The following is a 19,064-nucleotide window of genomic DNA, read 5'->3' on the forward strand; positions in this document are numbered from 1 at the left end:
CTTTTTCGGCCACGCAGAGTGCCACCCCTGGAGATTTTACTTAGTTACGTCATGACCTACTTATACCCAAATTTTGGTGCACTCTCTCGATCATGAGCGTCACAAAAAAAAAATAATAAAAACGGCGAATTTGACCCCTTATAACTACCCTCATCCCCAACTCTGGTTTCCGGCTCTGGGCATTTTACTTAGTAATATCATGATCTACTTATTCCAAAATTTTGGTCCACTATCTCAATCACGAACGTCGCAAAAAACCCTTTATATTTTTTATATTCACCCCTACCCCCACCCCTTTGTCGGCCACGCAGCGTTCCGCCCCTACAGATTTTACTTAGTTACGTCATGAGCTACTTATTCCCAAATTTTGGTGCACTATCTCGATCATGAGCGTCATAAAAAAAATAATAAAATCCGCGACTTTGACCCCTTATAACTACCCTCGGCCCCAACTCTGGTTTCCGGCCGTTGGTGAAAGTCATGTACACAACTAATTCAACCTATCCCCATATAGTCTTCCCATATTACTTATCACGCACAAAATCCGCTTTTATCTCTCCGACTACTAGTTTATATAAAAAGTAAATTTTACTTACAATCTACTACCAGTGACGGATCTACGAGGAGGGAAAAAGGGGAAATATCCTCCCTAACAAGGTGTAAAATTAAAGAAGAAATATTGTTAAAACAAAAATATATTAGATGACATAAAACTTAAACCACAGACAGACAAATTCAACCCAATAAACACCCTAGTTAGAAAAAGTGAGGGAGCATAACCCATATAAGTTATTGTTTATGTCATTTATGTAATTTGGGTTTACCTTCTTTTATGGTGTTTCATTGGAAGTTCCCCCTAAGGGAAATACCCCCCTCCAAGGCTAATATTTACATCCGCCACTGTTTACTACAATGAATAGTTCAGGATAGGATGCGATCCATGTAAAAATATTGTTAGACATATTTTCACCAATTAAAACAGCAAAACACCGATTTAAAATATTATTATCAATTACAAGTGATCACTAACAGGCACACATTAAAAATGAAAAGTATTTTACAGCAATACAATAAATTTGGGCTGTCTGCAGACAAATATCAGTTTATTTTATGGATAGGTATAACTGTGGGTCTTCCAGTTTATCTCCTAAGCCTAAGGGCTTACTAGTCTTATGGTTTATTGAATTATTCGATAGCTCTGAACTTACACTTCACAGAATTTTGCTTAAGACAGGAAGTAATACATGAAATTTAACTATACTTTTACATAAGAAATAAAATAAACAAATATAAACAACATATCTTTAAAATAAGCGTTTTAAATAAAAATCCTAATAATAAGCAAAAAAAGCAAAATGCTTATAATCCGGACTTTACCTTTGTATTCAATTTTAACCCAAATTTTCTATAGGCTGTCGTTACTCGGCCCATTGTTCGGCTTCACCACTAATATTAATTGTGTATATCAAATACCAAATGTTTTTAATATGTATACTATTTTAAACTATATCCGTGTAAACGACCAGAAGATGTTAAGACACGTCATTTAAAAATAATATAAAAATATCACTTGCAAAATTTTCGACGAAAAACACTGAAGTACAAAATATGTAAATTTCCAATGAAATATTCTACTTCATTTTTTTAGCTCGTTTCGTTTAACGTTGGATTTTCCGATGCATATATTAACTCACCTACGTGCTCATTCTTTCCATAAAATTTAACTTAAACGCGTTCGGAAGTAGGTCCAATACGTATCGTATTGAAATTGCGTTGGAAAAGCTCTCACCAAAATTGCAACTCAACCGACGCAACGTCGGGAAAACGCCTTTTCGACGGCTTGAGAGCCCCACATGATAGGATTCCGGAATGGCAGTCCGGGGAGTCTCACCACTCCGCGCTATTATCTGGAAATTGTCTTAGATTGTCTTTTCCTTTTTGCGTAGTTCCTATGTCTGCTATACCGAAGTATATAAACCCTTCTCAGGGCAATGTTGTTTCTTCTAGGTTCGAATTTGTCTCCATTTACTAAATGCCGGATGCTGGCAACAAATGCTTCCTAATACTTTCTTACTTATTTTGGCACGTCGTAACTCTGAGCATTTTTTTTCATAAAATTAATTATATACATAAAAAATATACAGAATGGTTAAAATATTATTGTCTAAACAAAAAAAAAGAGTGTGTGTACTTTGTACGCACGTAAGAGGTTATAGTTCTCTTTTTATGATTTCAACGAAACAAATATATTTTAAACATTTTAATTGTATTTTTATTTAAATATTAAACTAATTTTTAAAACCAAAAAATAATACCAAAAATTAAAAATAACCTTAATACGTTATTTTTTATGAACTGAAGCGTCGTCCCCGCCATTGATTTTTTCGTGAGGAATCGTATAAACTCTAAAAAACGTCGTTTTTTCGACAAAAAATTTATACTTAAATTTTTTCATGTGCCATAAATATGTACTAGGCTTTTGACTTTCTGTTGTATTTTCGTCAGATTTTAAAATCATTAAAAATCGTAAATTCTCGATAAATAATGTTAATCCCTCATTTTCTGACGAACGGGAGCGTCCGAGCAATTGCTTTTCCCTTGAGGATTGGTAGAAAATTAAAAAACGTCAGATTTTCCACACAATTTTAATAGCCGTATAACTTCTAACGTGCTTACAAAGTACACACACACATCCTTTTTTTCTATATTAAAAGTCCAAAAATATATATAAAAACCATTTGAAAAGTCAGTACAACTATAAACTCACTTTTGTCTCTGTTCTCAAAACTTTTATAACACAACTTAACACCCATAACCATAATAATAAAAATTATTTAACCACAGCCGCCATATTGGATAATTTTTGACATTTCATTGGAATACCCAATCAGAGCCAACGTATAATTTATCTGCGCGTGACACCCACAATTTTGATCAATTCGCGCACATTTACATTTATTATCAATCGCGCCTAAAAAATATACCTAACTTCAAAAATTAAATTAAAAATATTTAGAATATAACAGTAGATATTGCTTAACTTTTCCGTATTGGCTTTTTAATTTATTGCATATTTTTTCTTTATTCATGTGACAAATTTTTAAAAACAATTTGTTTTTATGTAATTATTAATTTACTTATATAAAACCCTAATATTTGAATAGGCACAATGGTGCCCAGTTTTTAAATGATGGTCAACTGCCGCATACGTATTTTTCTTTTTCGAACAGTCACTTTTGTGATGTGTTATTCTTTGTGTGGGCCATTGTGAAGTTTAAATAACACATCAAATCTGACAATCCAAACAAGGCAGCTTGTAGGTGACATTGGTGTTATGTCTTGTCTTTTAATTTTAAAAGCAGTTGTCCGCTTTTATAATACATTACATTTAACAATATATAACATAATAAGTAATAATTTATAATATTTAGACATTTTGATTTTTAAATTTGCATTTTGTACATTAGATTCAAAATCTCATCCAAAGTTTGGAGTCGAGCCGGTTAAAATCGTTACAATTTGGTTCCAATGATCAAAGGGTTACTATTACGAGTTTATCTTACGTAAACTTAAAACAGTAGAACATAAATAGAACTAAATTCGACATTTCAACAACATTCAAAACAACAAACACATTGAGATCTATTTTATCTAAAACTAAACCTAAGATTGAACAAGAAACACACAGAATATGTATTTATAAAATATTTTTTTTAAAACATTTTTATTTAGGAAAAGAATCAAGACCATTAAACTTTAGAATAAGTGAACATCAATCTTATATAAAACATAGAGAATTTGATAGATCTCCAATAGGTCAACATAAATTGGAAAATAAACAAAGAGTTTAGTGGAAAGATTTAAGAATAGTCCTGAAAGAAACAGAAAGTAAAAAGAGAAAATTAAAGAAGCAGCTCTACTTGTGTTAAATGAAATCAAATGTGTCGCAAATTCCTCAGCAAAATGCAGTAAAATGTGGCTACCTATATTAAAAGAAGAAATCAACAGAAAGAAAATACCACATATCGAGGATGCATCATTTATATTTTAAAATAACAAACATGTAAAATCAGACTTTGGTGTTAATTCTGAGAGTAAAAGGAATACAAGACCAAATACTGACAATATCGGGATAGTATCATGTCGTGAGGTTTTTTCCTGGGTTTTTCTCGTGATTTACTATAATAATAATAATAATATTAATAATAATGGAGTTTATTTGCAACAAATAACCGGGCTGTACCTTTCCTCTGACTATATTCAAAACACGGCACTTGTCTAGACCGAACTGCATACTAATATCATTAGAGAATGTTTCTACAGTTTTTAGCATCTCTTCTAGCTCTTCTCGAGTGGAAGCCATTGATGATTGAGCTTCGCTACCACAATATTATTGCTTTTAATGCTAAAACCTGAGTCAGTGGAGTTTAATAGCTGGGAAACGGGGTTTAAAGCTAAACAGAACCACAATGGACTCAACGAGTCTCCTTGAAACAGGCCCCGGTTGATTGCGATATTTTCGGTTTCGATATTGTTTTCTCCAGGTATTTGGAGGTGAATTTTAGTCTTCCAATCTCTCATTATATGCCTTAAAAAGTCACTATGTTATCATCGACTTTGTATATTTTCAATATATCTGTTAGCAATTCATGCGGTACTGAATCAAAGGCCTTTTTATAGTCAACAGAAGCAGTAAAAAGGTTCCTTTTTTTATATAATGGAGTTTATTTGCAACAAATAAATACATATAAAATAAACTCAGTTCCTCACTGAAGTTGTATGTACAACTTGTGCGTGAGGGTTAAATTTTGATTATAAAACAACACTAAATAATTTTAAAATTTACAAAAAGGAATCAAAAATAGTCTGTTTGCTCATCTGTCTTCAAATTTGGACTTCTCTTCTCACTAATTCAGTTTTGTTTATCGGACCTACGAAAATCTCATAAAATTAAAAAAATGATTGCGAATAATTTGTGATGGGACTGCTCTATCGGGACTTCGTTTTCTATGACAATCATGACTTTTGAGTGTGTTTTATCCATTTTTACAATAAATTTTACGATTTAAACACTTAGAAGTGACGTTTCAAATAAATCATGACAGATATCTATGGAATCACTAACACTAGAATTTTACTGTCATCATTGCATGTGGTTGTCTTTTTAAAGAAAAATCCTTGCTATGATTTTTCTGACGGATATTTTTGAGTTAAAGTTGATTTCATGTAATCGAATGAACCATCTTCCAATAAAGTCGTTCCAAGAACGCAACTCATAAATAATATTGACAATATCACTTTAAAGTCATCGACATTAAAATGTATAATATATGTCTGAATTGTCAATATGAATGAGTCATTAATAGATGAGAAGATTTCTTTACTAAGAAACATAAACAAAATTTGTTTTTCCAAAATGAATAACCATTTTCAATTTCGTTGCAAAACGAAAATACACCCGCGTCGTATTCTAGTCCAATCAGAGAGTGCAGCAAGCACCTCTACCGGTTTCGAAACTTATTAGTCTCTCATCAGGAGGCACATATGCTGCTCTCTATGACCCAACCAAAACAAACCCCGGCGTGCAGTCACGGATTGCAACGAATGAAATTGCATAGATGCCCTAGCGGCAACTGATAGCAAAAGACTAAGTTTTCAATCTAATGGCATGTAAAACAACATAATGTTACACTACATCCCACCAGACTGAAAACAATGGGAACCTTCTCTGGTTACACCTCCGAGGCTTCTACAATTTGCAAGCCATAAAGGATGCTGAGACTAAGGAAGATGAGGAAATTTTACAATTTATAATTCACGTCCCATCTGCTCAGCGCGGTAAAGTTCCAACGAGAATGGTTCCCTTCACACTCCAATCAAAGTAAGCATGTAAATCAAAAATGAATAACCATTTTCAATTTCGTTGCAAAACGAAAATACACCCGCATCGTATTCTAGTCCAATCAGAGAGTGCAGCAAGCACCTCTACTGGTTTCGAAACTTATTAGTCTCTCATCAGGAGGCACATATGCTGCTCTCTCCGATCCAACCAAAACAAACCCCGGCGTGCAGTCACGGATTGCAAAGAATGAAATGGCATAGATGCCCTAGCGGCAACTGCTAGCAAAAGACTAAATTTTCAATCTAATGGCATGTAAAACAACATAATGTTACTCTACAATTTGCAAGCCATAACGCCACAAGCCAAAATTTGTTTAATTTATTAATATTTTGTATTTAGATAACGACCTCCGAAGTGGAAGTAGAAACGTCAATAAATTAATTTCAAACTAAAATTGTGGCTTTATTTCCCAAATAAAACAGTAAATTAGAAAATTATTATACTTAATAATAACCATATAATTTGGAACTACAAAAATGAATTTGAGCTTCTATTGAATTTTTTATATAACTTAACCAAAATCCAACTTTGTTAATGTAAATGCTTACAGTGTACGTATCAATTTGAGTTTTATATTTCTCACGTAGAAGAGACTACACAAGAACTTACCTCCTCTAACCTCACATGTCAAGATCAGATCCGTTTTTTCTTCTAAGGGACCCACGGTATGATTTACGTCTCTACCGGAATTGTCGTATATAAGAAGTTGGTGTGGAGGAACTGGAACAAAAATATTTATTATGATTAAAAAGTCATAATATACGAATATAAATATATTATGAGTATAAATGTGCAAGATAAATATTGGATTAGTATAGTTAATACAGTATAAATGCCGTTGCATTGACATTGTTGCCAAATTACAAAAAGAAAAATTCCTGAATTCATTTTAAGACAAATTTATCACATAATTATTGCAAAAGTGGATTATATAACAAAACAAATTAATATTCAATGCAAACAAACAAAAACAGGAATAGAAAACACGAATTAAATAATAATCTTACATTAAAATAAATCATATTATAATAGACCAAAAACTTATAGTAAATAACAAAAACAAATCTGAAGTATCAGCATCACAACTGTCAAATAAATGTTACTAATATATGCCAAAATATCACTTTCGATCGATCATAGTTAAAGTGTGATCCGGATAAATGTGCTTCATAAAAAGGCTTTAAAATCCATTTGTACAAATTAAATGAAAAACTTATGGTAGAGCTTTACCATACTATCCAGAGCTTAAATATAGTATCTCTATCCAGAGCTCCACGAGAACGAACACATACTACCAACGCGAGAAGAGACTTAAGGCACATACTATTGACTGTAATACATACAACTCTTGACATTTCCCGTTACATTTGAGGATGCAAAAAATAGCGCCATCTAGTGGTCCGCGGTGACAACCAGAGCAATCTAACTTTAAATTTATAAAATTGCTTTATTATTGTTTTTGTATAAGTGTTTGAACTATTTTTATTTTAATTTAATTTTGCAAAATTAGCTCGTTATTCAAAACTTTATAAAATAAAATTTGAATGTTTACGTCAAATTTTACGTTGTCACAACGTAGTTTCACCGCAAGCTGACAGTGGCGCTAGTGGCAACGTGCTTCCAGATTTTTGTGGGAGTTGGATGTATTACAGTCAATAGTATTTGCTTAAGGGCATTAAAATAAACGAACAGAATAAACTCCGAATGTTCATCAAGAATACTTATTTCTGAAATCACACATGCGCTGAAAGAAATGAAATCAGGTAAAGCACCTAGGTTTGATGGCATCCATCCTGAGTTCTTGATACATAGTGGTGCATACACGAAACAGTTGCTTGCAATGTTCTTTAATGATATACTTCAGTCAGGTAACATTCCTTTCTCATTTAAGCGAACAAAGATAATTGCAATCCCGAAACTGGGCAAATCAAACGATAAGCCAGAAAACTACCGACCCATAGCTCTACTCAGCATGGTACATAAACTATTAGAAAAGCTTCTCCTCAACAGAATTAGCCACAGGATACTAGAAAACGTCCCCATTGAACAAGCTGGCTTCCGCCCTCATCGAAGCTGTACGGACCAAGTGCTGTCATAAACAACTTTTGTAGAAGCTAGTTTAAAAAAAAAACAAAAGAGAGCAACAGTATTCATAGATCTAACAGCAGCATATGATACTGTTTGGAGACAGGGATTAATATAAACTGGCCCGTATTATCCCATGCAGAAAGATAATTAACCTCATTGACAACATGCTGACAAACAGAGCCTTCCAGGTGATAAAATGAAAGGAGACGGGTAGACAGATGAAAGTTAGCAATGGCCTTCCACAGGGTTCTGTCCTTGCCCCTTTACTTTTCAGCTTCTATATTGCTGACATGCCTGAAACCGAATCTCGGAAGTTGGACGACTGGACCCTTGCAACAAGCCAAAAATCTTTAGAAACTATAGAAATCACTCTCAAGAATGACCTATCCGTCCTCAGCGAATATCTTAAGAAATATAGAATACAGCCAAGTGCTACAAAACTGAAGTATCATCTTTTAATCTCAACAACAAGCTGGCAAACAGAGAATTGCGAGTGTATTGTAATAACGGTTGAAACACAATAAATACCCGAAATACCTAGGGGTTACTCTAGACAGAACACTCATATTTCAAGAACACCTGACGAAAACAGCAGTAAAATTAAAAACACGCAACAATATAATACAGAAACTCTGCGGCACTACATGGGGGTCCACAGCATCAAATTTAAGATCCTCTGGCCTAATATATCCGGTGGCAGAATACTGTGCACCAATGTGGCTAAATAGCAGGCATAACTACCTGGTCGACAGAATGCGCACATTCAGAGAACACATGACGAAAACAGCAGCAAAATTGAAAACACGCAACAATATAATACAGAAACTCTGCGGCACTACATGGGGGTCCACAGCATCAACAAGATCCTCTGGCCTAATATATCCGGTGGCAGAATACTGTGCACCAGTGTGGCTAAATAGCAGGCATACCCACCTGGTCGACACTCAACTAAACCGTGCTATGCGTATGATAAAAGGCACAATTAAGCCCACCCCTACGATGTGGCTACCTACCCTTAGTAATATAGCAACACCCAACCTACGCAGGGAACATGCATTGGTTAAAGAATATAACAAAATAATGAACAGTCGCTAGCTTCTAGTCCACAACGACATCCCCGATATTCTTGGAAACCGTCTCCGATCCAGGTAACACTGCAGCAATCCAACTTTGACTTAAATACCCGATGGAGAGAAGATCGGGAAAGTAAGATAGATCTGCATTACCATAGTCTACCGGACATCATAGAGAAACCTGGCGAATTTAAACGTCCCCGTAAGATTTGGGCAGCCCTTAATCGAATTCGAACAAACTGTGGAAGATGCGCCGACTCCCTATACAGATGGGGTAAACTTCCCTCGCCTTGTAAAAAAACAATGAAATAAAGCTGACAAAATTACTGCAAGGCGGCCAAGAGTGGCTCAGTGGGTTAGAAAGGTTATGGCATGTATCTTCGGATTGCAAAAGCATACTTTAGTTGATCAAGGCAATAATATCAATAGCCAATATTATTGTGCTGCATTGAAATTTAAACAGGAGCTCATTAAGAAGCTGGCGGAATTAGAGAAGAAAACATTGTTCTTTCTAAAAACAATGTACCGCGTTACAAGGACGTTATGAGAATGGTAAATATTCATAAGTTAAGCTTGGAATTGCTTTTTCATCCGACTCATTCTCCTGATTTGGTTTCCACCGATTATCATGTGTTCTCTCAAATCTCATGGAATTGCTTGTAAAAAATATTCACCTCGCACGAAGAGATAGCAACTATTTTGCGTGGTTTCCAGAATCATATTATTCGGACGGCGCGACGTAAAAAAGTTCGACAATCGCTGGAATGTTTATTGTGCTAGAGGGAAGAGATATTAAATAAAATAAAATAATCTTCTGGGAAAACATGTTTATTATTTCAAAGGAGGTTACTTATCACGTCTTAAAGATGCTGAAGGGTTGGTACTTAATCTCTGTCTTCGGCTGTTATTGAACAAAACGCTATCGGTTGGGATAACATTATATTTACATTTAACAATCGGCGACTAACCGATACAACTAATAATTATGATAACATCGTGGCCTCGCCAATCTATTACAACACTTTAGCATCTAACAACCAAATACCGATTGCCTGTCTTTGCACTATTTTTTATTTATAACCATCAACCGATTACAACAGCACGTCGAGTTCAATGTCATGTTTACTTCGTTACTGTTGCGTTAAGGTTAATACGAGTTAAAACAATAATAAGATTATTCTAAATTAAGCGTAAAACACAACATACGACAATCAGACTATGTAGTATAAAAATGTAAAATTAGGAAATAAAAAACTCATAGATAATAACATTTTCCAACTACATAACACCTGAAAATATGTGTAAAAACGATCCTTTTATTTAAATTGACAAATACGTAATCATTAAATCTGATACCTAAATTAAACAAATACACTAAATTATATAGAACATAACATATCCATATTATTTGTATATTAATATTTAGTAAAGTCATTTAGTAATTCGTAAAATATTGCGAGCTTGTACGAATAATTCTAAAACATTATTAATCGATATAGTTAAATGTCAAAAGAGATAACATTTCTATGCGAATAAGCAATTACCAATTATAAATATTAATATCATGGTAAACATAAGTTGTTTTATTCGAAAATAATAAAATAAAGTGGTGTAATATACAGGGTGTTAGTACATAAGTATGAAACACTTTAAGGGCTAATTCTACATGCAAAAATAATGACAGTTTGCTCGATAAACTGTCATTGCTATATGCCCACAAATGCTTCGTTTCCGAGATACGGGGTGTTGAAATTTTTTATTTCAAACTGCCAATTTATTTATTGCTCTAAGACCGGTTGAGCTATGCAAATGAAATTTGGTGCGTTTTAAGAGGTAGTAATTATGCATTTTGTGACATACAATTAAGAATTTTGTATTCATCATTGGCCGCCTACGGGTAATGGTCTGAATATTTTTAAAGAAAAAAATAGTATGTCATTGAGATATTTCAAATTAAAAATTATTCTTAAATTTCACGTCTAATTTGTGATAAAAAACCTTTCTTACCTTTTTGTTATATGGTGCACTGTTTTTATGCAGAAAATAAAACATTATGACGCGTATTTTTCATTTCTCAATACATATTATCAAGAACTATTCAATAGAATAATACTAAACTAGAACAATAACAAAAAATATTACTTATAAGATTTTAGCTAGATGTAAAGCTACAAGAAATGTTCAAGATGACCTGCTTTAGAGGTAACAGAAAAATGTCTGATTTTTTTTAAGAAAAAAGTAGTAAGCCATTGAAACATGTCAAATTCAAAATCATTTTTGAATTCTTCGTATAATTTTTTACAAAAAATATATCCGGCTTTTTTTACATATGAGGCACCGTTTTTATAAAAAATAATAAAACATCTTAACGTTTACAAATTATTCGAGGTAGTGTCCATAATGGTATAACTAGACCCAAACCTAGACATCCAAAGTGAAAGTTATCTTCCAACACCAAATTGTTCTATATGGTCCACATAATGTTCAGAAAAAGTCACACCATTTTGAGCGTCGGGTTTGGGGGGAGAGGGGGAGAAATCGGTAAATTCTTTTTTCGTCAATATTTCTAAAACTATGCGGTTTATCATAAACAACCTTCTATAAAAAATATTCTACATTAAATTTGAAATAAAACAGGCCCTATGCATAACCGTTCTAAAATAAACGGTTCCAAAGTTACGGAGGTAGTATATTATAATTGGTCCGAAAAAAGGCCTACCCAAACATCCAAAGTAAAAGTTTTCCTCCAACACCAAATTGTTCTATATGATCGACATATTGTTCAGTAAAAAGTTACACCATTTTGAGTCCGGTTTGGGGGGTAGATGGGGGAAAAGTCGGTAAATTAGTAGTTTTTTTAAGTTTTTCGTCAATATTTCTAAAACTATGAATTTGCGTAAACAATATTCTATCCTAAAATGTTCTACACAAAATTTAAAACAAAAAATATCCTATATATAATTGTTATAAAATCAACGGTTCCAGAGTTACGGAGGGTGAAAAGTGGAGGTTTTCGATACTTTTTATATTTTTTAAGCAATTTATAATATTGTTACTAATGAAAGAAATTTTCTTTAACAGAATTTGCTATTTCAATGGCCGATTGTATGTTAGTTATAAGTCCTTAAAAAAACGTCAACCTCACCACCCAAAATCATCATCAATTGCCCAAAAAATATAAAAAGTATCGAAAACCTCCACTTTTCACCCTCCGTATCTCTGGAACCGTTGATTTTATAACAATTTTGTGTGGATCTTTTTTGTTTTAAATTTCATGTAGAACATTTTTGTATAGAACATTATTTACGTTAAAGCATAGTTTTAGAAATATTGACGAAAAACGTAAAAAAGCTACTAATTTACCGACTTCCCCCCATCTCCCCCCCAAACCGGACGCTCAAAATAGTGTAACTTTTTACTGAACAATATGTGGACCATATATAGAAAAATTTGGTGTAAAAGGAAAACTTTTACTTTTGATGTCTGGGTTCAGCCTTTTTTGGACCAATGATAATATACTACCTCCGTAACTTTGGAACCGTTCATTTTAGAAGGATTATGCATGGGGCCTTTTTATTTCAAATTTAATGTAGAACATTTTTGTATAGAAGGTTATTCATGCTAAACCGCATAGTTTTATAAATATTGACGAAAAACTTAAGAAACTACGAATTTACCGATTTCTTCCCCCTCTTCCCCCCAAACCCGACGCTCAAAATGGTGTGACTTTTTTCTGAACATTATGTGGACTATATAAAACAATTTGGTGTTGGAGGATAACTTTCACTTTGGGTGTCTGGGTTATGCCATCTTTTGGATCAATTGTATCATAATGCTAATATGCATACATGGAAACTTATTTCAAATACACTACTATCATAGATTATGAGTATCAATAATACAGGGTATCCAGAAACTCTCCCGACAAACGAAGACTAGAGATTTTTCAGATAATTCTAAGACAATTTAACCCAATTCACCTAGTCCGAAATGCTTCCTAAGGGAGATAGAGCTCTTTAAAGATGCCGTCCTGGAATTAGTTTTTTTTTAAATATCTCCAGAACGCTTCAATTTAGAAAAATGAAAACTAGTACACACTTATTTATTTTCCAGAGATAAATCAATTACATCAATTACGAATTTCTAGTACAGGTCATAGACGCCCGTTCTGGGTAGGGCAACGGTTATTTTATAGAATAACTTTTTTCCTATATAACTTCTAAGCATTTTTTATACTGGATTATTAAATTGTAAGGTATTTTAGTACTAAAAGGTACTCTTGTTTTAAGTCAATGAGATGCACCGTTTTCTTGAAAAATCGATTTGAAAATTTTTCGTTTGTTGAATTTGAAAAAAAAAATGCCAAAAAAAAACTATTTAGAACAATGAAAATTGGTACGTTTATTTACCTTTAAGAGATAAATCGATTTCCTTAGTTGCGAAATTCTAGTACCGCTTATATGCGTCCGTTTTGGGTAGGAAAACGGTTATGTTATCGCATAACTATTTTGTCTTTAATTTTTAAGCATTTTTGACATTTGATGATTAAATTATGATGTATTCTAATACTAAAAGTTACTCTTTCTTTAAGTCGGTAAAATACACCCCTTTTTTCAAATTAAAATAAAGAAAAAAATTCAAATCGATTTTTCTAGAAAACGGTGCATTCTACCGGTTTAAATCAAGAGTACCTTTTAGTACTAGAACACCTCACGATTTAATAATCCAGTGTCAAAAATGCTTAGAGGTTAAAGACAAAAAAGTTATGCGATAAAATACCAGTTGCTCTACCCAAAATGGGCGCCTATGACCGGTACTAGAAATTTATAATTGATGGAATCGATTTAACTCTTGAAAAGAAATAAGCGTACCAGTTTTCGTGTTTCTAAATAACAGTGTCCTGGAGATATTTAAGAAAAACTAATTCCAAGACGCCATCTTCAAAGAGGCCTAGCTCCCTCAGGAAGCATTTTCGGACTAGGTGAATTGGGTTAAATTGTCTTGAAATTATCTGAAGAATCTCCGGTCTTAATTTGTCGCGAGAGTTTCTGGACACCCTGTATATTATTGCAAATATATTTTAAATATAAAAGCAAATATAACTGAAGAATGAAATATCTAGGAAAGAAGATATATTTTGAATATATTCCTTAATGGCATAGCTAACGCTACATGAAATAAACGAAAAATGAAAAAAACTGGATCCGAACACACCATAACTCCATACTGGAAAAGTGTACCTCATCAAGCAGATGGCAGAATATATTTGGACGAACAGGCGCTAATAGGTCTAGAGTTTTGCTCTAGCATAACTCTATAGTTCTGCAGTAATAAGCAGGATTTGAATCAGAGTCTTAACATTGCTGTTTACTAGACATGTACCAGTCAGTGAATGCGGGGCATTAGATCACAGGCGGGAAATATTTTTTGGAGACTATCAAGTGACTCCAAAAATATATGACTCCAGTCTCTGAATTCTGAAATTGGGTCTCATCAAAGAATGGAAAAAAGCCAATAGGCTCCAGTAATACTGATTTATAACAGACGATTTTCGAAAAAAAGTTATAATCAAATATTAATGAAAATCCTAACAAGTTCAATGCCCTCTTCTTCTATTTTTTGGCATCATAACTCTGGATGGGTTTTTGGCTTAGTTGTCTTAGATGGATTTTGTTTGAGGATAGCTCCTCCATTGTATTTTATTCATGGTTTTCAAGTCGTCTTCCACGTCATCCAACCATCTCCTCCTGGGCCTTCCTTTTTTTCGCCTTTCTTCCCGCTTCCACTGTAATATCTTTTTTGTCGTTTTCGTATCTTCTTGTCGCTGAACATGTCCCAGCCATGACAGTCTTTGACTTTTTTGCAAATCTTACAATATCGTACCCTTGATTCAGTTCATTAACCTCGTCGTTTTTCCTGGTTCTCCATAATCTCCATGTGCCGTCATCCTCTTGCACCGGGCCATATACTTTTCTCAGTATCTTTCTCTCAAATGTCCTGAGTTGGGCTTCATCTTTTTTCGTCATTACCCAGGTTTCACAACTATAGGTTACTACAGGTCCAATCAAGGTTCTGTAGATATTCATTTTAGTTCTTTTGTATAATAATTTCGATGTCATCAATCTTTTATTAGCATAGTATGCACGATTTCCACTGGAAATACGTGCAATATTTTCGCTACTTACGGTAGTTTTTGTTTCGTTTATTTGAATCTCAATTTTTGAAGATATTCTTCTTTAGCGGCGAATCGATTGAGGGTAAAATTTGATTGATCCCCGCGCATGCGCACACCGAGAGTATGGTATTAGTGGTTATACGGGCTCTGATTGGGTGTTGAAATTTTTTAAATGATCTGTCAATAGTTCAATATGGAGATTATCGGTAAACAAAAATATTGTATAATATTAGTTTTTATTGATGTGTGGACAGAAATAAAATCAAATTTATAATTATAGTGACTTTTTAAATAGTTTTGAAAAGCCGCAGGTACGTAATTCTAAATGTTTCAGTCGGAAATACCTAATAGTTTCAATACCTATCTATTTGGAAAATGTAAACAAAATAATGTAGTTACCTTTTAGTAGGCAATGCTTTAATTTACATAATCTGATTACGAACAAACTTTCTACAAATCTTCATCTCATATATTGTTTTCTTACTCTATATTTTGTTGTATTTTATTTCGACAAAAATCAAACTAATAATTTTATTAAATTCATATAAATTTATGGTGTAAACGTTTAGTTTGTGTATATTCCCACATGACGTACACGCGAATGTGGTCTAGTTTGAAATGCCGTCAGCTTTCGTACGGCGCGGTAGACGTGAAGTGGGTTCGAGCCTCAAGCAAGTGATTATTTTTTTATTTTTTTTTATAGATTTTATGATTGTAAGTATATTATTATATAATTTTTGAAGATATTCTTCTTTTCTGAAAGTGGTAGATAAGAAAGTTAGTTTGATTTTTAAATAAAATAAGTACAAATAACCTTTTAAGTATATTTACTTCGTTTAAATTACCTTATATAATAGAAGAATATCTTCTTACGTGCGTACAAAGTACACACGCATTCCTTTTTTTGTGCTTCAGGATCAATTTCCTTGAACCTTTCTGCTGGTCGTGTCTTTCATCTACTAATAATGGCGACATCGTCTGCATATGCAGTAGTTTGTACTGTTTTGGTATTTATATGGCCGGTTACATTGGTGTTTCTTATGACTGCCTCAAGAACTAGGTTGAACAGCATGGTTGAAAGTGCATCTCCATGTCTCACCCCCATGTTGATGTCAAACACGGTTGCAACGTCATTTTTATGAGGCGGATATATTTTTTTGTTATACCTAGATTCAGAAGTCTTCCAGCATTTTGTCTCTTTTCACACTATCAAAAGATTGTTTAAAGTCTATATACATATTATATAGTTCTATGTCGTACTCATAAGCTTTTTCTTGTATTGTTCTTAGTATGAATATGTTGTCTGTAGTGGCTCTATTTGGTCTAAATCCATTTTGATAATCACCAATTATATTTTCGGAGTATTCTGACAATCTATTGTGGATCATGCCAGACAGGATTTTGTATATTACATTTAGCAATGTAATTGGTCTGTAATTCTGGCATTCCCTCTTATCTCCTTTTTTCTATATTGGCTTTATAAGACTAACTGCCCATTCCTCGGGCATTTGTTCCTTGGTCCATAACAACTTGATCAGGTAATGGATTCTTCCCCAGAGTTCGGGTCCTTCATATTTCAACAATTCTGCCGATACTTCATTCGTTCCCGGCGCTGTAATGTTTTTTCAGAATTCCGGACTTATTTTGAACGGATGTTTTCACCCCACGAGAAGCGGTGAAACTAACCCCCAGGGAAATAGCACACATCGGCACAATATTACTTTTTTCTTTGATATGTTAGCTATGCGTATGCCAAATTTCAGTTTAATCCACACGGTTTTATAAAATTTACAGCAAAACCGTCAAATAACTATCTACAGTTCGTACAGTCCTGAATGTCCGCTATACCTCTTTTATTTTTTTATTATTTTTTCTGGGTACGGTATTTTTTAATACACTTAAAGTTAAAATAAAATTAAGGATGGATTACTAAAAATATCCACTCTGGCTTTTAACCCTTCACCAGTTTTAAGAAAGTTGTGTACCCTATCCTTTCTAAAAGGTTGTCTAGTGACGCCCCCTATCACGGGAGACGTCTTATCCACTTAGACTTAATAACTTTAACTGTGATTATGTCATTCAGCGTTTTGCTTGAAGTGAGACACAAGGAATCTGTTGTAGCGCCTCCAAAATGAATTTACCAACCTGAAGTAGAATTTCATTACGTTCAGCCTCAACTTTAATTATAATTTAATCATTTTATACATTTTAAACAGATGGCTAGGCGAGTTACTTTGTTACTGACTACGTTATATATACGCATTCGAGTTTCAAAAATACCGTTTTAATTTTCCTATCCACATTTTCCCCTTTATTTGCTTTATTAGGATGTTTGGCAGCTGGAATTATTTTCTAAACGATGTTCTATGGGGACGATTATAATGGAATTAAAGTACGACGCTTGTTGAAACTCATTCCATAAAAAATATATTGGTAAAATATCTCCAGAAAGCCACTATAATGAAGAGGCTTCACATTGTTTCTTTGAGCAGTATTAGCTTTTACCATTGGTAGGTTGCTAATGTTGCCAATCACCCTCCAAATTTTATCCGGGCTTGGGACCTGCTGGCTGTGGTAACCGCAGAGCTATTCGATCCACCCCGCAATTACCCCAGGGACAGAGCTAGAAGTACAGATATACGACGAAAATACAAGGTGTAAAACATTAATAATTAGGTAAGAAACAAAAGAGTAGAATGAAATGACCATCTAAGCCCAATGACAACAAATAGAGTAGTAAGAATGGCGAGAGACGGTTCCCAATAGGATAACGATCAGTGGGAAGACCACGAAAACGATGGAATGACAACTTTCTAGAGGCATTTTGAAAAAACAGAGTCATGTCTATACAAAAGAAGAAAAAAACGAGAAACCAATGAAGAGACATTCCCCATTGTGTCTCCAACCGATGTATACCCTTAAGAATAAGCTTAACATGCTTAAGAATTCTTGTGGCTCTTGTTTGAAGAATTCTTTTTCGACTTCTTGTACTTCTTATTTCGACTGCAAACGATTACTTTTTAGTGCCCTTTTTTAGGGGCCCATAGATGAGAAAATCAGAAGGCAATACATCGGGGCTACAGGATAGATGATCTATAATCGGTCTCTTTCGTTGCAGATTTTCTTTGACTACTTTGGCAACATGAAAGAAGAAAGGTTCCAGATAGATACAAAATTAATTATTAAAATAAAATTAAAATAACAATTAATGATTTAAATCTGAAATCTTTCTTGGAACCACTTTTTGGTAACATCCTTTATCTCTGACGTTTAAAATTTATAAGCCAAGAGACGAACAATAAAGAGACGCGAAAAGGAAAAAACCATAAAAGCGAAAGTATTTGGGACCTTTCTTCTTTAATTTAAGATATGTCGCTAGAGCTTCCTAAAAGTGGATTTTAAATTATTTTGAAATTCTACTTAAATGCGAACGGCGTAAAAGTAAAATACCTTGTAATATGGCATTATAATATATTATAATACATGCAATAAACTAATATTTAGATATTATTTACTATTTATTTCAAATTTATCTTATTGTGTTCATATTTTAATGAAATTAGCGCGATTATTTCATTCATAGGAGATTCTGACCAATACAAAGCTACAGAAATCTGAATTAAATTGATAATTTTTGATAATTTCCCGTCTTCAAGTATATTACGTCAGATGCCCTTCGTTGCTATGAAAAATACATTCAGTGACATTAATGACAATGAATGTTTTAAAAATTATAAAAGTGATGACTTTCAACCGTAAAATATTTATAACAACTGTGTGTTTATTTGTAATAATTTGTACTTACATAAATAAATTACAATAAGAT

The 19,064-nt window shown here is 33.4% G+C and overlaps 1 protein-coding gene across 1 annotated transcript in view; it reads right to left on the reverse strand.

Annotated features, from left to right (window-relative positions):
- LOC126880447 (synaptogenesis protein syg-2-like) overlaps window positions 1-19,064 on the reverse strand; it is an 832,444-nt gene that overhangs the window by 326,883 nt on the left and 486,497 nt on the right. The window contains exon 3 of the mRNA XM_050644308.1: window positions 6,512-6,622. Coding sequence (XP_050500265.1) covers window positions 6,512-6,622 — 111 coding nt within the window. The remainder of the gene's footprint in view (window positions 1-6,511; window positions 6,623-19,064) is intronic.

This window comes from Diabrotica virgifera, chromosome 2 (genome assembly GCF_917563875.1).
Source record: "Diabrotica virgifera virgifera chromosome 2, PGI_DIABVI_V3a".
Classification (NCBI taxonomy): Eukaryota; Metazoa; Arthropoda; class Insecta; order Coleoptera; family Chrysomelidae; genus Diabrotica; species Diabrotica virgifera.